This window comes from Pterocles gutturalis, unplaced genomic scaffold (genome assembly GCF_000699245.1).
Source record: "Pterocles gutturalis isolate BGI_N339 unplaced genomic scaffold, ASM69924v1 scaffold1940, whole genome shotgun sequence".
Lineage (NCBI taxonomy): Eukaryota > Metazoa > Chordata > Aves > Pterocliformes > Pteroclidae > Pterocles > Pterocles gutturalis.
Window position 1 is genome coordinate 52219 of NW_010137913.1, and position 21386 is coordinate 73604.

Genomic DNA, 21386 nt, shown 5'->3' on the forward strand with positions numbered 1-21386 from the left:
TCTGTCTTCAGCATCCTGGGACTGACAAGGCTCAGAAAAGCTCTAAAAGACACTCACCTCCCTTCGTTTTTTGGTAGGCATAAGGTTGCAGTTAATATTTAAGAGCATGGGATGCTTTTCAGGGCAATGTGATGAGTTGGGTTTTCCTGGGCTGACAGCTCCAGGCTTTCCAATATAATGTCTTCAAGAAATAATACCACTCAGTTCTAGAATTAGATTTTCAATTGTGGGAATTCCCAAGTAAGTTTCACTTTTCTTTCGGGATTTTGCTGTGCAAGCCTTTACGTGTACACGTATCTTCCAGCCTTTCTCAACAAAAGTGAGGAAACTCGTTTGTTTAGAGAAACTTGAGTTTCTCACGTAATTCCTTGGGATGTAAGGTTTCCACATGATTATTTCAATCTTTTTTTCCAACTCATTTATTTTCAGAACTGAAAACTGGTGACCATGGTGTCAACTCTTTCAAGGTTTTAGTGTCTCTGTGATGTCAGGAAGAATGTTAATACTAATGATAAAGATATTAATCCTGTTTAACTCTTGGAATTGATAGATCCTGGAAGTTCACCAGGATTTGGCAGAAACAAGCCTTGTCTCTGTCCTTGGTCTTCCTCCAGCACCCCCTTCCCCAGTTATTGTCATCACTGCTGTTTGTGTGCTGGTGTAACCACGTGCTCGTGTTCTGGAAAACTTCCTGAAGGGGTTCAGGATCATTTCTTCGAGCCATATAACTCCTGCAAATGTCATTGAAAGGTCTCATCATAAATACACTCGGTCCTTCCTACACAAGGTCTGACTGTGTCGTGTAGCTGTGTGATTATAGCATCGTGTAAAAGTCTCACGTAAAACCCTGGTACGTGTGTGGGAGGGAGGGTTTTACAGTGCCTTGTATGTTCGTTCTGCAACTAGTAGAAATGTTTCTCTGGAACTCGGGCAATATTTACTGTTCAGAGCAGGTAAGCAATTTTTTTTCAATATATAGGAATATCTAGACCTTAGACCTATTGTGGCTGTTTAGTCACTTGTCAGCTGTACTTTGAGTTCTGTATGCTAGTGTGAGTTGTGTGTTGCCTGAAGCCTGCAGATACTTTGGGACACTTTGGGACGCTCCTTTCTTCAGAGGAACCGTGCGTGTGCATGGGTTTGTGAACACGAAGAGCAGGCGAGATGCAGTGAACACAAGCATTGTGATATCCCCTTGGAGTTTTGTGTTAAAGCCGGGTATTTTCAGTCTGGCTAATGTTTTAATGCAACATTTGGCTAAGGGGGGAAGTTTTTGCTTTTACTCCTGTAGAAACTTCTTTTTAGAAAGTTGGTTTGTCTGTGTATGTCTTCTGCTCATTTTCCAGCCCCCTTTTCCCAGAACGGAGGAGTTGAGGGGAAATGCTTCCATCCAGTCTATTCCACGCCTTAGCTCTTGCTGAAGTTGTTGTATAAAAATACACGTAGTGATAGAAAACACGTGTCAGTTTAGCACTGCTCCTCTGAGCCCAGCTGGGGAACGTGGACTTTCATTTTCTCTATTTAAACAATAGAGCGTGGGGGGCATTTGAGATGAGATGTAAAATTTTAAAATGTTCTTTCTCATCCATGTGCACGCATGTGTGACCGAAATGGTGCCTGTGCCTTCCCCCCCAGCTGAGGTTTGGCAAAGCCATCGGCAAGTAGCTGAAGGTCGTAGGCTGGATCTGAAAGCACTGGGAGTCCTAGAGCTCTGTGCTGTGTCTGCGTTGCATTAAAATGCACTCAGCGGTCAGTTCAGTCAGAGACTAACCTTTATGTGGAGCTGGGGGCTGGAGGCACAGCTAGAAGCCAAAAGCGCTGGGTTTCACACAGCCTGATTTGTAAAGATGAGTGGTTGTTGATCTTTCCCTCTTCTGGGGTCATGGGAGGAAATGGAGTAAGCTTCCCCTCCGCTTTTATCACTTCCTCCTGCCAGCTAAGGGGAGATTATTTTCCTTCATTTGCTGCTCCTCTTGTCAGCAAGAGAAGCTGGTATTTAGCCAGATAATAAATCATGCTTTTCCTGGGGAAGGCGTTCTCAGATGTGGTTCTGGTAGCACCGATCTCCCCCCGCACCGCGTTCTGTCCCGAGCCTGGTGCTGCAGATCCTTGCTCAGAAGGACATGGTTTGCATGTACGATGTGCACAGCTTGTTTGCTTTTGCTTGCAGTCTGTTTCTGAAGCTTTTGATGGTGACTGCTTATCTAGGGAGCACTGACGGGTTCATTCATCGTTGGTGTGTAAGGCTTTTGAAGACCCCCAGACCAGACCGGCAGTGGAAATGGGGTCGGCATTATTTATTGTCATTCATAGCGTCTACTTCATCATTTGCCAAGGCAGACTTTGTCACCCCGTTGAGCTTTTTCTCTTTATCCAAGTCTTGAAGGGCGCTGCAGGCAGCAGCTGGAAGAACATGGTGAGCTTGGTGACAGAGGTAGGACCGTCCCGGTGCTCCTGGAGGGTAACACCGACTGGTTAGAAATCAGGCTTCAGGAACACATCAGCATGGGCTGAAATATCTCCTGAGCCTATGGAATTACTGGGCAGAGGCGTCTGTGGGAAGGACGGTGCTAGGAGGAGGTTGCCTGTCACCTTTGAGCAGCCTTGTTCTGCAGTGGTATGAATGCTGGCTGTGCTTCCTCCAGCCTCCCTCCCTTGCTGAGCTACTTGTGAAAAGGCAAATTAAACTTCTCATTGCCACAATACTCTTCCCTCCATCAAAATTATTTTTTCCTGGGTTTTTGTTGTTGTTCTTTCTCCTCCCTTGGAGCTCCTGCTGGTGTTTCAGGTATAGAAGGCATTCTTTCCAGTGGCTTTGATTCTTATCAGTGTGGAAAAAAAAGTTAATATTGATTTAGTGGGGGAGAAAACAGAAAAAGTGAGTAAGAGACTAATAGCCTGGAATGACAGGACTGTATCAATTTTCAGTTCTCTCAGAGGAATAATATGCTTGTTTCCAGCAAATGGAAAAGTAGAGTATGACTAAAACTGTCACTGACCTCCCACAGGATTTAATGGATTTTGGAGCGGAGAAAAGAAAAGGCAGTCGTAACTAACTCAGTGATTTTAATGCACTTTCCTTGAAAGTCAGCAGTTTTATGAAACGCCGTATGCAGGAAGATCAAAAGTATATTTATCTTATATAGCTGTAAAAAAAATTTATATTCACTGGCTTTCTTTGACTATGGATGAATGCGTTTCTCAAGAAGCTTAAACAATAACATATCATAGGTTCTCAGTGGTTTATATCCTTAACTTGTGTTGCCAGCATAGAAAATGAACCTGTTTAAAGAATGATGGACGAAAACTGTAAAGCAATCTCGTTCTTGGCCCATTGAAGTGGTTTTTCTGTGTAAGTCACTCCTGAATGGGCTAACTGTGAAAACAGCCCCAGTCCTCCGATGAGGGGAACGTTGGGTTTGTGCACGTTGAGTTGCAGCAGCCAGAATATCCTGTTTTGTCCAGTGGTGGGCAGTGAAAGAAAGGATGCTTTGTTTTGTGGCAAAGCCACTTTTCTTTTCCATAAATAAATAAATAAGCCAGCTCCTTTAACTGCCTCTTTGTGTTCCGCTGAAGCCGCCGAGCGGCTGGTTCCTCTGGCAGAGCCGTCTCCATTGTCCTGCCGCTGTCAATATTCACACAGTTGTTCCTTGCACGAAGGAGCAAGGAACGGGGCTACATGAGCAGGAAGATAAAGTTGCTGGTGTTTTCCTTAGGAAGCAGACGCGTGTCCTAACCTCTGCGATAATGTGTAGAGCAATGCCATCTAGTGTGCACCGGCGCTCCGGCTTCTCGTGCTCTGCCTGGGATGGTCTTCTCCTTGCGCCTAGTTCCAGGCTGCTCCAAACAGCCGCCTCTTTGGGGGGAGGTGGCTGTAATAAAATTTTAGCATCGCGAACTTCCAGTTTTCAAAAATCTCATCTTGACAGCTGCTTGGGGTTTTTTGGGTTGAGGCTGGGCTGGGGAGTAGAAAAGGGTGGGAGAAAGGGTGATAATTAACCCAGCCTGAGGAGGGGTTCCTGGTCATGGGCTGATTTTGTATCATCATTTTTGCATCATTTTTGGTATCATTGTGGGATGGCCATAATGTTTAAATACTGCCAGGAGAAGGGCTGTGTCTCTGCAGGTAGGGAGCAGACCTCAGCGTGACAAAGGCTGCCAGAGAGGATTCGTTTCTGAATAATCTCATTTTGGTTTCAATTAATTGTGAAATCAGACTTTAATAGGGTGTGAAATGGAAACAGAGAGAGGTAACACCAGATGCCTTTATTTACATGTGTTAATGAACACACAGACCCAAACAACAACAGCAGCAAATTAAACTGGAACCATTCACAGAGTCTGAAATGTTCCACGTTTGGCTGGGAACTTTGAAAAACGTGCTACTTTGCAGACAGGGGGAAGGTCAGTAGCTTTTTTTTTTTTTTAAAAAAAAAAAAAGGTAGTACCAAACATGCCAGAATCCTATCAGAACCCTGAAGTTACTGGATTTCAAAAATACCAAATGTGGCTATGGAAACCCATCATTACCCTGAATGAGCTTTGCTTTGAACAGTAACGTGGAAGATATTTACTTTTCCCTTTTTGAGCACAGCCTGTGGTGTAACGGATAGCACACAGAGCGGGCACGTGGACTCGGTGTGTATCAAAGCGTCTGTTTCCAAATGTCTGGGCTTACATTCACCAGCGTCGATTAGCTAGTGACTAAAGGTGGTTTCCTTGGGAGACGGACTGGGTTTTTCTTTTCGACTGCCAGGCATCGCGATTTTATGGGAATTTGTGTCGGAAGCAAAGTTTGGTTTGCAGCAGGAAGGTTTTTCTAGTTAACTGTTTGACTCAGCTCAGTGGGGGAGCACAAATACCTGGTGTTGGTTGTGCTGTGGATAGTAGTGAGAGTTTTGTCTGTGGCAAAACACGTGGTGTCACTTTGGCTAATTCTCTCTCATTCCCTGGAGTGGTTTGATTTGGGACCCTGGGAAACTTGTGGGTTTTGATGGTGTTGCTTGGGGATTGGTTTGGTTGGAATGAGGGAGGTGATTTCTCTAGGAAAGAGCTGAGGCAGGTTCAAGGAAACTTTTTCATTATTCCTCTAGAGGACTTTACAATGGAGAGGCGAATGTGATGGATTGTAAGGCATGTTGGCTGCTGTGCTCACCAGAAAGTAGACTGACACCTGCCTGGTGCCTGCGACAACAGGAGGAATTTCTCCAGTTGTAGGTGTGCAGCAAAAGGGAAAAAGCAGGTTGCTTAGAAGCACCATGTCTTCTGGCAGTGAAGCATGTTAACCCTTCTTTGAAACACTGCTCTCTGGTAGAGACTGCCTTCAGGAGTCGAGGCAGCCTCCCGAGCTGCTCGCTGGTGTTTCTTTTCCCAGCTGGAAGGAAATGAGCTGGCTGGTAGGAATAACGCGGGCAAGTAGCATAGCTAGTTTAAAAGGGGGAGCGGCATTTATAATCAGCCTTGTCCTACACTGGTAAGATCCTCCGTGTACTTCTGAATAATACGTGCTACCAGTTAGCAAAATACAGGGGCATCAGTGGTATGGACAACCATTCAGGCATTCCTCTCTTGCATTTTCAGGTCATTTCAGGATGCTGTTTGCATCAGAAGAGATTTACTTCCCTGTCACTTTCTCTGATGTCTTTGTGCCGATGACAGGCTGCTCTGTGCATCATTAGGAGCACTGATTCTGTGGCAGAAATTGCTTTCTAATTTTAACAGAGAAGACCAGGTGCAAGAGGGAATGGGGAATCAGCTTTCAGATGGGCTGTGGGGGGTAAAGAGGGAGCAGGGCTTGGAAGGCTGCTGCTTACTGCTTGCTACCCTGGTTTGCACAAAAACAGGCTGCTCGTGGGGTGCAGCTGTGCCGTACGGGTGGGAGAAGTGAAAACCAATGAATTGTCTTCCAAGTCATGTGAAGATGCTTTTCAGGGATCAGGGATGTACATGTTACACTAAGTTTGTTGTCAGTGTGGGCAACAAACTGGGAAAACTGGGAGAACTGCCTGTGCAGAAACTCTGCTCTGCAGAGTTAGACTTAAAACATGAACTTATGGGAAATTCCTGAAGCGTGATGTTAGTGGAAGAAGCTGCTATGCCAGCACCACTGGATGCTTATGTGACTAGTTGCTGTCAGTTTTTGTGCTGCCAGCCCATCCCCGAGACCGACTGTAGTGTCCCAAGCAGAGCAGCTAAAGATTTCCTTTCTAACCTGGGAGTTCAAAAGCACAGATGTGGGAAGAGGGAGCTAACTGTATTCCCTGCCTTCAATGGTGAGATAAATGCTGGGCAAGGAGAGACTGGCCGTAATTAGAACCACTGCCCTGGGCAGTAATTCACAAAATGCCCCTTTCTGAACAGAAACGACTAGTCCTCGAGGTTCTGGACTAGCAGAAGTGCTGTGAAATTGCAGTAGCACTATTACACGGTGTGATGGTCATTAGAACTAACAGTTCTTTGAATGGCTGAATTACCTTGTGACCCCAAAATTTGGGGCTGAGGGGAAGGGGTGATCTCCTTGGTGGTGGTTATCGGTGCTCAGGTGCTGAATGATAAAATCCTGCCGGTGAATAATGAGCTGCAAAAATTGATTTGGTAGATGCCTAAGGATCATTTGTTCTCTGGTCACAGCACAGACCCCTTGGACAAGCTAACATCTTTCGGCTGTTAACTGAACAGGGAAGATTTTGACAGCGAACTTTTCATCATTTAAATACTTGTTTTCTGTAGGGAATATGTCCAGTGAACAGAGAAGCCTTGTGCCCAGGCATTAGGGCACACATCCTGCATTGATTTGCAGCTCGCACAGCACCAGGGACCGGAGAGGAATTTCCCAGAGCTTTAGCTCTGAGCAGTTTGATACCAGTGGAAAAGAATGAACGATGAGGAATCAGCTTGCCTTAAACCGTGCTGGGTTTCAGGCATGTGATGGCAGTTTGCTGTCATTTTTTTTTTTTTCTTTTGAGCTGTAGCAGCAGACTTCTGTGCCGCGCCTGAACACAATCCCTGCATGCATTCCCTCCCTCTCTGTTTCTCTTGGCTCTTGTTAAACTCCACGGCTTGTCTTGTGGGACCTTTCCAATGAGAGAGCGCGCGAGAGAGAAAGGAACACCACTGATTTCTCTCCAGTGCAAATTGAGCATGAAATGGGCAGCGTGGAAGCGGCTAACGGGGCGAAGGAGGCAGATCTCGGCTGCTGCTCCTAGGCACGTTCATCTGAAGAGCCAGCGGCACCAGGGAGAGAGGGGAGCGAGTGAACCGACCGTGGGGAGTTTAATTTGATTTTGGAGTTCTTGCACTCCGGAGCTGATGCCTGGAAGGTTTTTTCAATTAGCTGCTGGGAAGCTACGGAGAGACCTGGAACTGTTAGGCCTTGGCTAGGGAGCCCATCCATGGAAAGAATAGATCATTGTCGCAGGGGTAAGTCGTACACAGCCTTCCAGAGATTGAGATAAGATCCTTTTTGTTTACTGGCACAATATCGTAATAATGCTAAAATAAAAACAGCTGGGAGAGTGCCTTAAGGATGGCACCAAATGCGATGTGGCAATAAGGAGTGAACCCGATCACAGTTTAACAGCCAGTGTTTTCTTTGCGGAGCGATCAGATGTAGTTTAAAGGGGGGGTTTGTTGCATTTTTGTGTAGACTGTCTGACGTTACAGATTTTAAAGCTCAAGATAATGCAAACTGTGGCTTTCCTCCCAGGGATTAACCTGTGCCCTTTTGAAAGATTTTCTGCACTGAGGAAAGCAGTCTGAAAGCCATATTAATGAGGAATAAGGAATGAACTGGGATGGGGCTGGGGAACATCCCTGTAGTGGTTTCCTACCTCGGCTGAAGGGAATGGCTGTGCAGATAGATGTTTTTAAACTTCCACTGCATCTTCTACTAATTAGAGAAACAAGTATCAAGTTAAAAAATGAGTTTATTGCATTTTATGGTGCTAGATGTCTTCCAAACTGTTGCTAATAATGCCCAGAACACTTCCTTTATAATGAGGATGGGTTTAGCAAAGGCTTCTTTTTAAAATGAGAATATTTTCCAATTTATTTAATTTTCTTTGATCTTTCTTTCTTTAAAAATAATCCTTGGAATACAAAGAGAATGCGTATTGACTCTGAACTTTATCTGAATAATTTTGTAAACCTTTATTATGTATTTGGTTTTGGTGCAGAGATGTATGTATGTGAAACATAGATCTGGATAAACCTGTAATGAGGTGCAGGGACACAGTGCTCATCTCAGGTGCCACACTGACAGGAACCATGGAAAGATATACAGTAGACAGATAAGTTTTGCAAGATGACATGCAGTTTTTCATTCATAGCCAGGAAATTATTAACTGGACAAAATCAGCCCCTGAGCTTTCTAGGAATGATTTTAGCCATGTGCCTACCTCTGAAATTCCTGCCCCAGGCAGCTCAGTCCCGTTCCAGGCTCTCGGCAGCGGTGCAGACCGGTGCCAAGCGTCTCCAAGAGCCCTGCAAAATGATGATGAGAGTTGCCACTGCTCCTTCATGGGGAATCCGAAGTCACTGGAAGCTTTCAGGATGTGCTGCTGTAACTTCTCCCTTTGTGCTGGCTCAGCTCTCCGTGTCTGTTGTGTAGGAGAGCTGGACTTGCACCACTTCCTCTTCCCTGCCTCTCTGTGCTCGCCGTAAGTCGAAGAAACTGGGAGCTGCTTTGGGTTTTATTTACGTGTTTGTTTGGCTGAGCTCTCAGAGTAAGGAGGGCTGTTTGGACCAGCTGCTTTCAGAATACTGCACAGTGTGCACGGCAGCGCCTCTCGCACCAAACTTCACCAGCTGTGAGATTTAAATTCATTATTTGGAATCTATTTGTTTGACTTGTGGCTTTTTTTTCGTACGCTGATTCCTTGCAACACACTTCTGCAAGTGGCTGGGTTTTCTGTATGTTTCTTTCTTTCTTTTTTATGTTTCACATTCTAAGTGCTAGGAATTCAGAGGGAACAGCAGCCAGCCCCGTGGGAGCTGTAGCAGGGCAGTTCCTCGCTCTCCTCCAGCAAGGCTGGCCGGGTATGCCTGGATGCCGTGTCAGTGCTTCAGCATGCTCTGGGAAAATACAGAGGCCGTGGAGCTCATCACACATCCTCCCATGCCTGTCAAAGTGGAATGCTCTGTTTTCTCCGAAAAACAATCATTTAATCAACAACATGCCATAACAGAGGCTCTGTGTTACTGGAACCAGATGCATTCCCGTCTCTGGGGCTGGCCTTACCCTACAGGCTGTGCTTTTGATTTCCATCCCAGGTGTGCTAGCAAAACTGTCCTTTGTGTTGTACCCCACGGTGTATCTCTTGATGGTCCTCGATGTCCTGCACCCGTCCGTACTCTGGGACAGGCTCTGGCAGTGCTTCCCCCAGCTGTGGTCACACTTACTGAGCGCAGGGACTTTCCGTGTTGTCACCATGTGTAACTCATTACCCCGTTGTGTGTCTGGCCAGAGCCCAGCCACCCGTGTCCGCGGTAAACGTTTGTTTGGGAGCCGCTGCTTAGTGTCGTGCTGCGTTGTTGTCTTCTGAAACCCCACAGACTGGAAGTAGTTTCCCCCAGGAGAAAAGGAGAAGAAAATGAAGTCATCATGGGAGCAAAAAAACATGCAGAGAAGAAATCTCCCAAACTTCATTACAAGCGAGATAGTTTGTGCTTCATGTGAAGGAGCCAGAAAATCCAGGTTTCACCCAACTACGGTGAAAAGCACTTTTCAGCCGAGCGGCTTTGTTCTGAAAAGTTCTCTTCCTAACAGTGTTTTGGGTCTAATTTATCTTGCGGCTGTTATTTCTGTAGCCTGGAATGCGTGAAGAAGTTTCCTGATGGTCTGTTCATACAGAGCTTTAAAGACCAAAGGCAAACCCACTCAGTTCCAACCACAGAACCCACAGGTGGCGGGTTCGGCTTCGGGAGCCCTCATCCTCTTTGCCGATCGCCCGAGGCGCTGCTCTGCGTGCAGCCGCGTGGAGGGGTGTTCCTTGGTTTGTTTTTAATAACATCAGATATTTTAGCTTCATGAAAACAGAATGTTTTCAGACCCCAAGAAGTTGTTTTTGCCTAATGAAGTCCCTAACGGCTGCATCTGAGAAGTTTTTATGAATATTTCATTGCTTATGAACATTGACCTTTTCCACATTTAGAGGAAATAAAAGGGTGAGGCCTCATGAGAAAACATTTGCAACTTAATACAGGAAAATCTGGGAAAAGATTGATGCAACTCTCTGAGATTTTCTGTCTCAGCGATCTTAGGCATCAAATATACTTGGCTGAAGAATTAAAGAAACCCAAAGTATACGTAACCTGCCTGCGCTGGCAGCTCAACCTGGAATCGGGGGTGGAAAGTGAGATCTTTCCGTTGGCTTCTGCAATAGTTTTGATTTGTGAAGGACCCTGAGTGTCACAGCTGTTCCAGCCTCTCTCAGAAGGACCGAGATACACAGCATTGTGTGCGTGGCCTCATTGGAAGCTTGTATTAAAAAAAATAACCCCAAGGAGACCGGGTCTTGTACATATAAGGCACACGTGGAACTGTTATTGCATCCAGGATGATGAAGGCACCTCAAGGATCTGCTGTGGAGTTGGTGTCAGCCCTTTGCCCTCGCTGTGCATAAGCGACGGTAGGATTTATTAGTCTGGAAGGTGAAGCTCAGCTGAAGGATGCTGACTCCTGAATAATCATGCTTCCATAGGAGGAAAGTGTCTCGTGGTATCTGCAAGCTTAAAATAGTTCTGCAAGTGACCACAGGCAAAGTGCACATCCCACAGCCTTGTACTTGCATAAAATTCGGACTTCTGAGTGCACCTGCGATTTGGTGTGAACTGCCTGCTTGGAGGGGAATTCAAACAGCATTTAATGTTGTCTCTGTTGCTAGTACCCTCCTTACATGTTCCCATGGTGTTTTCTGCTGTGCTCTGCTCGATCCATGGGGGAAAACCAGGGTATTCTCAGGGGAACATTTTGCCTTTTTACTGCAGCGGCGCATTTGGGTTTAATTTCAGCATGCAAAGAGCAAGTTGAACCATGCAGTGAACCTCAGCAGCAGTATTAGCAAACTGGTGTGGCCAGAATTCATCTGTGAGATGCTCCTCCACAGCTGGATCCTCTGCACTTCACAAAAGTGACGTGAAAATTCGTCTGTGAGAGCTTTGTTTGCGTGGCGTTCACCCTGGTGCTGATGAGAGCCGAGTGCGGCAGCCCCGCGGTGATTCATTGATTTCTGGAGGTGACGCTGCGTGCAGCTCGGAGGTGCCCCGAGTGATCCTGGCACACCCTGGTTAGCTTGGAGTAGTAATCTGTGTGGCGTTACAGGGGATGCATTTTCTTTTTTGGCTTGTTGAGCTCTGTTTTTTTTTTTAATTTTTTTTTCCTGCTCTTGGGTACCACTTCTGAGCTTCCAAAGGGATGATTTCAAACAGTGATGAAGAAATGGAGGTTCAGATATAAAAATATTGTTTAAACATGTCTTTGTCTTTACTTTCATCACTGCTTCAGGATATTTGTGCTTGGGTGAAGAAGCCACACTGTCAGAAATGTTCTTTTCCTGCTCTGAAGCCACAGTTCAGTATGAAAAGGAGAAAACAGGAGAAGATGGGGAACCGTGTGGGAGTGTAGTTAGTGCATTTAGCAAGATACATCTGGAGAGAGGACAATAGGCCGGATAAATACATTTATGCTGTCAGAGTAATTAGTTAGAAAATATTTCCCTGTTGGAAAAGATTTGCCAACCAAAAATTTCAGATATAAGAAAATAATATCTTCAAATATATCAAAAAGCAGGTCTTGAAGGTGCCCCATTACAAGACAAACTGATGTAAGTATAGACTCGGCTAAATGGAGATGAAGTGGTGTGGGAATCACCTGGGTAATGTAGGAGATAGCGGAGGAATTGGCTATTAGGGGACTGGAGCTAAGAGAGGTAGTAAAAGCTTTTTCATATAATGAGTCTGCATCTCTGAGTTTGATCAGTGCTGAGGCTTTTAATTTCTTCAGGATTTGTCCCGAGGATATTTGGGCCCTAGAATTTTTTTAAAAATAAAACACAGCAATATTTCACAGGAAAATTAGCCTCATGTTTCATGCTGTTGGCCATCAGACATACTTTTCACCCAATACATACATTCCAAAGTGATGCATAAAGGTGGCGTTTGTCCTGTGGTTTTTCCCTCCTCTGATTTGCTCAATTGCACAAACATCGTAAATTAGCGAGGGGACAGACATCAAGGAGACATTAGAAGTGTGGTGGTTTAGAAATTTAAAAAAGAAAAAAAAAAAGTCCATTCCTAATCCTGTCAGAAAAAATTATCAGATGTAGTGGTGGTTTGGAAAGGTAATGAGCTTTTGCTATGGCTGAGTATGAGCAGCAGAAATTTCGGTTGCGTGTGTCTGGCTGCCTTCGCCAGGGAGTTAACCTTAAATTCCATCTCGGAAAAACATAAAAAGATTACCAGGTTCCCTTGGAACAATGACGCATCCTCTGCCAGGAAAAGCATCAGCCTTTCCACTGACTTCAAACTCCTGGCGAAAGACACCTCTCCCGCGTTCTTGCCATCTCTCTCTCCTCAAGTACAGATGTGTGCTGGGTTTGGGGTGAAACCTGCCCAAGTTTATCCTTGCCCGTGAGGCTGGGCCGTTGCCATCCGCCCCATCACATCCTCCCGTCACCTTGTCCTCCTGCCTGCACCACTGCCAGGTGCCTGCATTGCCCTTCACGTGTGCAGATCACCCCAAATCCTGGGCAGGGCTGTGTGCTCAGGAACGCCTCGGCAGATGGTGGGTTTTTTCCTTTTATTTTCTTTTTTTTTTTAATTTTTTTTATTTTTATTTTTTTCTAGCTGCAGGTAAGACTTTAAGCTTTAGCTAGCGACACTGTGCAAAATGAGTTATGTCATTGGAAGCAGGGCAAGTTCATCACCAGACACAGAGGACAGCTTTGCCAAAGCTCTTGTAACCTGTCTGTTCTGCGTGCCGGCTCTCCGCCAGCGGCTCTGCCTTACTCCCTGGCTGAGATGCGTGTGTGCGAGCGAGATCGAGAGCAAGCGTTCGTGGCTGTGTGAAGCAGAAGTTGAAATAAGTAAGTTCCATAGACAAATCAAATAAATGCTTTTGTGAGCTTTGCCCAAATTTCCCTTTACATGGTTGATGGAGTTGACGTCACTTGGCAAAGAAGGGAAGCAAGGAAATGAAAGCCAAAGGTATCTAAATGAGCTTAGCTGGACATCTGGGGGTCAGAGGCAGGGCTAGGAGTGGACACAGCCCCGTGCAGCTTGCAAAGCAAAGCCAGCTCTTACCTGCTGAGGATCTGGCACTTGCATTTGGTAGCCAACAGTCCTAGTCTTGGCAGCAGATTTTTGTAGTGCCTGTCCTTGAGATGGTTGTTTGGAGTGTTTGTAGTTTGTGAGAGAAGCAGCACACAAGAATGTGACTCTGTGGTGTAAAGCAAAAAAAAAGAATGATTGCATGAATCTCAACAGTTGTAATTACTGCACTGACAAGTGGAACGTGCTCAGGAAGCAGGGCCACCCAAAGCTGCCTCCGCTCTAGCTGGAGTCCTCTCGGCGGTCGCTAGCCCTGGCTTTGCAGCTCTCTGTGCAGGAAATGCGGCAGGTCCCGTGCCCCCACCAGTTCACAGTACGCTTGGACTCGTGGAGCTCCAGACAAACAACGGGGTCTTTCCAACGCCTGCTGCTTTGCCAGAGTTGGATGGGAGGATTGTTCTTGGAGGGAGAGCAGAAGGGAGCTTCCAAAGAGAGGAGAGAGGAGAGTGTTTTGTTCCTGTTAACCCCTGTTCTGGAGGATCAATGCGCAGGATCGTGCCCTGTAAAACTACGGAGCTTTTGAATACAGGGTCGGGATGTGCCATATCATAACCTCCCCTCCTGTTTGCTTTGTGGCTGTTCATCTCCACCAGAGGAAAAACCAACAAATCATCCTCTGCAGGAGGCTCCTGTAATCACTGTCTTCATCTGCCGGCTTACTAGAGATGAGCCGCTTTCTCTCAGGTGGGGGAGACCACATGAACCAGAAGCGTGTTTAAGCTCATCCTACCTGTGTGGATGGTCCGTCAAGCCTTGGCTCTTCTTGGCAAAATTGTGTATGAACCTATGAACCAGTCTGATGGGACTAGTAGTAGGGCTGGTCGTGGCGCTCGGTACAGGAATGACACGGTGAAGTCGCTCCTCCCTGCTCTGGAAAAGCCCATCCTGATGATGTATTTAACGACTCTGAATGTGATGAATGGTGCCATAAAACTCCCTGTTGTGGTAAATTGCTTGACAGCACTGAAATTAGAAGATAGGTTTTATTGTCTAATGTCTGCCTGAACATATAAAATAAAAAATGAATAAAATTGGGAGAGGAACCCCTGTTATCTGATACATGAATATTTATGGAGATATTTTCAGTGAACAATTAATTTTGCAGACTTCTAAGCTAGAGGTTTAATCCCTGCCTTGAACAGTTTGCCTTCTTGTGATTGTTTTATTTTTGAACCATATTTTTATTTTTAAACTGTCAGGTGAGATGCCAAAATCCAATGGCGTTCCAGGGTCTGCGTAAGCCCCGAATGCTGAATGTTTTCTATCTGACAACTCCAGACAGACAAGCACATCCCTGATTCCCTGCTACTCAGCATGTCTCGGAGCAAGCTGATGGGAATGTGGTGCTTCATGCATTATTACATGCTCACTGACCTGCTCTTTCTCTCTCTTCTCTCCACCCCTCCCTTGGTGTAGCTTTCGCTCCCGGAGGAACAGAACGAAGTGACGAGGAACGGCTGCGAATCCAAGGAGCTGGTCTACCTTGTACAGATCTCGTGTCAGGTAAATGCCGTGTTTTCTGCCCCCCCGCCTTGTTTTGCAGACTGCATTGCATTATGTTTGGTCACACAACCTCGGAATATTTTGATCCGACACTTCTCTGCGGCACGTGTGGGGTTTTTTTTCCACTTCTTCACTAGCTCAGTCCTCAAAAGGATGCTGCCTGTGGTACTGCGGCCAGCTGATGTGCAGAAAAGCAAAGCAGCGTGGAGGGGAGAAAAAAGGAGTCTGTTAAGCAAATCATCCTGGGTGTGCAGAGCTGCACAGTGGTTAGCCTAGAGACACGAGCGTGTGTGCTTGGGCTCTGCGTCCGTAGTGGGGGGAGCGCGGACGGACACACGGACACAGCAGATCCGCTCCCAGACGTACGGGAGAAGGCCGGGCAGTGTTTGTGGTGATCAAGGCGAGCTGCTGGCAACCAGGAGATGGGGGTTCTTGAGCTGTTCCCAGTTACGTCTCCAGACATCTGGTGTGAAATCCTTCCACTGCCTCTGCTACTGCGGTGTCCAAATGCTCTGGGCAGGTAGATCTGCCCCTGTACCACAGATTCCCCGGCTGCCGATACGGGGATGGTGGCTTTGTGAGATGCTGTGTAGTAGGTTATCACAGTCTGATATGTTGGATGGAGTTGTTTTTGGAGGAGACGTTGCACTGACAAATTCAATCCCCAGTTAATGCCCGTGTTTGGTCGTTTTTCTGCTCTTAGCACAGCAGTTCTTTTCTTGATTCATCTTGGCACTTCTTGAGCATCCATCTTATCAGTTTATGCCGAGCATTAATGGAATGGCTGTGGTGCCTGTCTCTCTGTTTAGAGCTCAGGAAGGTGCTCCAGCAAGGCGTAACCGAGCTGCTGGCCATAGCTCCAGAGGCTGTGAACCGTGCCCAACCGCTGAGGACCCTCTTTTTCTGTGTTACTAAACTAAAATGAAAGCACTGGGGGTTGGCCTCATCACTTTAAAGGATGGACGTAGAACCAGTCACCTTTTCCTTTTTTTTTTCCTTTAAGTAGTCTTTCTGGCTAGCTGGAACTCCTCCCCACCCCAAGTCCGTGATTCCCCTCTTGTGAATCTCAGATACAAAGCTGAGACCCTTGTGGCATCTGGATCCAGTAAAGGGAAGGAGCTGCTCAGCTGAGCATCCTTTCTGCCGTGAGATACTCCACCCCGACACCTCGCGGCCTCTCCTGATGTCCAGGGAAAGGTTCCATCCTGTCCCGCGCTGGATACCAGCGGGGTCTGGATGGGTTTGGCTCCACGCTAGAACTGATGGGAGGTGTGAAATACCTCATGGAGTGATAGTGCAGCGGGGAGGGATTTTGGCAGGATTCATCTGTATCAGGCCAAAGATATTGAAGGAGGAAGAAAAAAAAAGATTATAAAAGAATTTCGCTTTGCTCGCCTTTTGGATATGCCACTAGCGTTGGTGTTCAGCCTGCTGCACCGGCGTGCAAAAGTCTCCCTGATTTCTCCGGTGGACACAGAGGAAATGAATTCTGTTAATTAAGGCTAAGCCCGTATAAATGTAAAAGCTTTAAGATAGTTGTGCTTTGCTGCAAAGACAGACAGCAAGGGTGTTTGGCCCCCCTGGCAATTTCAGATGACAGACGTTAGAGAAATAAGCTACAAGCCCCAGCTTTGGGGTTGAACGGGTTATAGCGCTGTGCCTTGCCCAGTTTGGGCTGTGCAGATACAATCTGTGTGTTGTGCGGTCCGTAAAAAGACGTTTATTTGGTCATTTCACTCTGTAGCAGACAACAAACCAAAAGCTTTTGAACATTAGACTTTTAAACCATCGGCTCAGCCTTCGCTGTGTTTGGCAGGCTGCAGGTCGGCATTTACAGGGAGGAAATCCTGTCCCTCTCTTTCCCATCTGTAAGTATAATTTTAGTGGTGTAAAGAGAATTATTGTTTGATGCGTATTCTGCAAAACCTCCTCAGATAAGGTTTGAAAAAAAAATTATTTTTTTTGAGTTGTATTTCTGCTGCAAGTCAGCTTGTGAAATAGAAGCTTTGTGTGAGGTGCAGAGGGGGTTTCTTGAGTCTCTATTCAGCTTTTCTTCTACTTAGAGACCTCAAAATATTAATCCAGTTTATTAGGACTTAAGAAGAAGTGGGAATATATAGAGAGCTGTTCCAAGTGTTTCTGAAAAGTGGGAAGAGAGGATTCTTTTGATTTCTTTGAACATGGAAACTAGCAAATGGCAAAGGTAGGGATTGAAATCTTATTGGAAAAAGCTGATGATGGGGGAGTTGGTCTTGGTTTGGCTTTTTAGGGCAACGTAGGTGGATTTTCCTTTTTCCAAGTACGATTGCATGGTTGAACTTTCATTTCTAGAAGATTGCTTTCAGGACAGGTACAGTTACTGCTCTTGAAAGATTGCTATTATTAAAACAAGTTAAAACAAAATTCCTTTCTGTGATAAAAAGGGGATGGATGAATGGATGGATGGGAAGGAAATTTTTGGCAAAAGGAATCGTGTTTTGAGTTTGCACTTTCCCAGAGAGCAGACATATGCCACCTGCATTTCCACTTTGGAGGAAAATGTCTCTAAAGAATGGTTAGAGCCTGGTTTTGGGGTAGGTTCACTGTGCCTGTGACCCTTCTGAACTCTCTAGACAGTAATTACAAGCCTTGACAATAGCTGCGGTCCTTGAAGGAGCACAGGGGAGGTCTGAGACCTCTCTGAGTTTATGCTGTACCGTAGGCTGTGAGGGTCCGTTTGCAATCCTTGCTGGGTCCCACAGGGGTAAGCAAAGAATTTACAAGGTCTGCAACACATTTAAAGGGGGTTACGATGTGTGGGGAGAATAAATCAACAAAAGTAAGAGCTGCAGAAAGGCTGAAATAGGCTGATCCGTCCAGCGTGTTTTGTCCAGTTGTAAAGCAGGCTGAAAGGATGCCTTTCGAATGGTTTTGGATTTGTTTGTGCGACGTTACAGCAGCAACTACCTGCGTACGTATTTTAGTATTATAACATCAGAATGGCTAACCTAAGATTTTATTTTGAAAAAGGAGAAAAAAATAAAAAGCATGCAAAAGTATGAAGTTGTATCAAGTACAACATGAGATTTGCACTATTTCTACACTACAAACATCATTTTTTGGTGAAATTTTCAGTGGCAAGGAGAGAGCAATGTTCAGGTTCTAAGGGAGACCTTACGCTCCAGCCATCTCTTGTGGGTTTTTTGTTCATTTTCATTATCGTAGGCAGGCTGTTGAAACAGAAGTGACAGGCAGTAGAAACCAGAAATGTCAGACCATGCAAGCAGGAGTGACGTTTAAAAAAAAAATCTTAGGACTAGATCTCAGGATGGACCCTTTAAACCCAGCCTGGCTGCTGGGGTCTCGGAACAGAGCCACATCACCTTCTCTGTCTCCTGCTTTTCATGGGATGACGCCAACGTCCCGCAAAGGAAGCCTCTCTCTGCTGCAGCCTGGGTGGATTTCTGAGGCTGCTCTCCAAGCAGGAGGCTCTCATGGTCCAAGCATGGGTTTTCTCCCTTTTTCTGCTCCCATTTGCAGACCCCACCCCGGCAGTAAGTTGATGCACGTGGCTCTGTTGTACAGGATGCACCGTACTTTGCCCTGTTCCCGTTTTTTTGAGCAAGACAGCCATCACTTTCTCTGCTGTGTTCTGTCTGATTGACAGAATAAGGTCTCTGATGCACTAGATGAAGGCATTTACGCAAATCTGTGCCACTGGTATCTCCCAGCTCTGCCTCGCAGGAGATTCAAGCTCGGTGTCTTGTGTTTGAGGAACAGCATTTGCAAAGCTGGGGAGGCAACCCCATCCGGCGTTCCACGGCTGGAAGCGTGGTTGCAATAATAAGTGCTTCAAGGGCAGCGGAGAGGATGCCAGGAAAAAATGGGATCCAAGCAGGAAGGACAGACAGCTCTCCCCATCCTGGGTGGTGTGTGAGGAGAGGAGAGTGGAGTGTATTTTCAGAGAAGCAAACGTCTTACTCAGCCTGCTAACGTCTAACGTGTGGTTTGCTGCTGCTGTCTGTGACAGTCCATGCTAAACCCACAAACTGCAGTAGGATTTGTGAGTCAAACGTTTGCAAACCTTTTGTGTGATTGGTTTTTGTCTTAAAGACTTGTTCTTTAATATATTAATACTTTCACCTTGTGTGATCGAAGCATGAACACCTAGGGAATGGTTACTCAGTGCTGCTAACATTCCTCCTGTGAAAAGTTTGCCCACGAGAGTTCGGTTCAGAAATTTCCCTGCTGTGATACCCGCTGTTTGTAAGTCCCCAAAAACTTTTTAAAGCCTGACCTTAACGAATTGAATATTTTTAGCCTATCCTTCCAGATGTTCGCCAATGTTGAAACCTCTGTCCTGAGCATTTCTCGAGTGAGGAGGGCTGGTTTCCGTTAGTCCAAAGAAAGCAATGGAAATCCTTGTTTCCACAATGCTAATCCATCACTTGCTGCTCTGTGCTTGGGCGGTTGGTCTGAGGTCAGACACTACATGCCTTCTGCTCTCCGCAGCGATAAATAAAAATGAAGCGGCAACAGTAACGTGCATTAATAAAGAATGGATGAAGCTGGCAAGCAGCCTGAAAAGTGCTGTTGGGCTGTGCTCAAAGCTCAGGTGATGCCAAGGTGTAGCGTCTTTGCAAAGCTTGGGCTTGTTCCAGGCTTTCTGAAAGTAAAGCAGCATCTGTAGGGAAGAGAGAAGGTACTGAACGGCATTAGAAGCCTTCGAGAGGTGCATAATTACTGTCTCTTAATCTGGAACAGTTATGGTCATGCTAAAGGATAAATTCATTCATTAATCAGGATAATAATCGTTAAGGACAGGGATATGACTGCCTGTTTTTCGGAGTTTTGCCGCAGGACACTGATGCGGGTAGGGCAGCACTCAGCATTGAACGGGATGAACACTGGTGTGCTGTGTCCTTGTCCAAAAGCACATTGCAGCGTACCCCCTGGTCATCACGGGATCTGCGTGTAGCTCTGTGCTCGTTCGTTCACGCAGGTGGAGCAGGCGTGTGACAATGGGAGCAGCCCTTTGAGGGTAAAGAGGAGTTTTGTCTTTGGTGCCTTTTGTTCTGCAGCGCGCAGTCCGGCAGTCGGCAGGATGGCTGCGTTGGGATTAGGAGCAAGACTCCAAGAGCCGTGCCCTTTGCTGGCTTTGGCCATTTGCAGTGTGTTTGTGCTCTTCGGGACGCTGGAGTGGAAACGCAGAAGTTAGCTGTGGTCCTCTGAGCTGCACAGTGAGTGCTCAGTGTAGCCCTGGTCTAGAAAGGGATGATGGGCAAGAGGGAAAATCATTTCTCAGGATAAAATGCAATATCACATCAGTGTGCTGCCATGAAAGGGTTTTTTTAAGCAACAGAAGCTTTCACAATTATATGGTAGTTTGTTAATGTCGTGGCCTTGGGGCAGTTTGCCTTCGGAAGGCAAGCTCTGAATTAGGGAGATCAATCTTCTTGTATTCAAATTGTGTTCTGCTTAGCTCTGGAGCAAAAGGGAAATCAGTGTTGAAATCTAAGAGGACAGAATAGCAATTATGGTTTCTTTCAGTAAACGATGCATTTTGGCAGGGCTCCTGCTTGTCGTGTGGTGCTTTGTAGACAAGGCTGGGCCCGGCCACAAATTGAAGAGGACAGTTGGTTTTCTTCTGGAAAGACGTAGAACCCTGCCCCGTCAGTAAGCAAGTGCAAATGCCTTGCAGGGGGGCAGCTTCTCTGCAAGTTTCTTGTTTCACAACTTCTCCAAGGCTGCAGAGTGACTTTGATCAAAGGTAGATGTTGGGTGGCTCAGCAAGCATCAGGAGAAGGACAAGGTGTGCAGTTACGATGCCTCAAACCTCAGCGAGTTGCATGTAGGTAAAGTTCATCGGCCTTGGAAGAGCAGCTACGCTTCCAGATTTATTGGAAGTAAAATGTAGGGTGAGCAGGTTAGTAAAGAATATTAAAAAAAAGGTGCTCTCAAGGCACAGAAACCACACCAGAATAAATAGCAGGGTGTAAAGATGCTCGAGCAGCACATCAAAGATGCGTCCTTTCATTGTTTGTAGCAAATATTTACTGTCACTGAGCAAAGTGGCAATATAAGCAATCCAGAAAGTTTCAAAAGTTACGTCCTGCCAGCTACACCGAGGGCACCCTGTTCCACTCTGAGATTCTGCAGAAAATCTGTAAATGAGGTGTTTTGGTAATAAAAACACTGAAAGGTTAAGTGCTGTCATCTTCCCCAATAACCAGAGGTGCTCTACCCCGCTGGATTTATAACTGTTTGTTAAATTAGAAATAAGTTTTGTTTTAGAGGAATTGGTGGCAGACATGAAGCATAATCACCAGCTGGTATTGGCAGAGACTGCAGAGCGAGTTTGCAACCCAGGGCTCGGCTCTGACAGATAAGAAGGAAGGGATTTCTGGTTTTCTAATGATGCGTTTTTAACTGATCTGTGGTTTTAAAATACTGTACTTCTTTCAAACTTTGTGGGTTACCTTTTTAAAGGACCCCATTAGGGACACTAGATATTCAAGATGGCTTGTCTTAGATGTTTCATCTCCTGGATCTTGGCACCGCTTTTCAACGTTTCTTCT

At 46.0% G+C, this 21386-nt stretch overlaps 1 protein-coding gene across 1 annotated transcript in view; it reads left to right on the forward strand.

The window, feature by feature from the left end:
• LOC104468555 (rho GTPase-activating protein 32-like) overlaps window positions 1-21386 on the forward strand; it is a gene marked incomplete at its 3' end in the record, with an annotated part of 72080 nt that overhangs the window by 33220 nt on the left and 17474 nt on the right. Inside the window, exon 7 of the mRNA XM_010082739.1 lies at window positions 14743-14829. Coding sequence (XP_010081041.1) covers window positions 14743-14829 — 87 coding nt within the window. The remainder of the gene's footprint in view (window positions 1-14742; window positions 14830-21386) is intronic.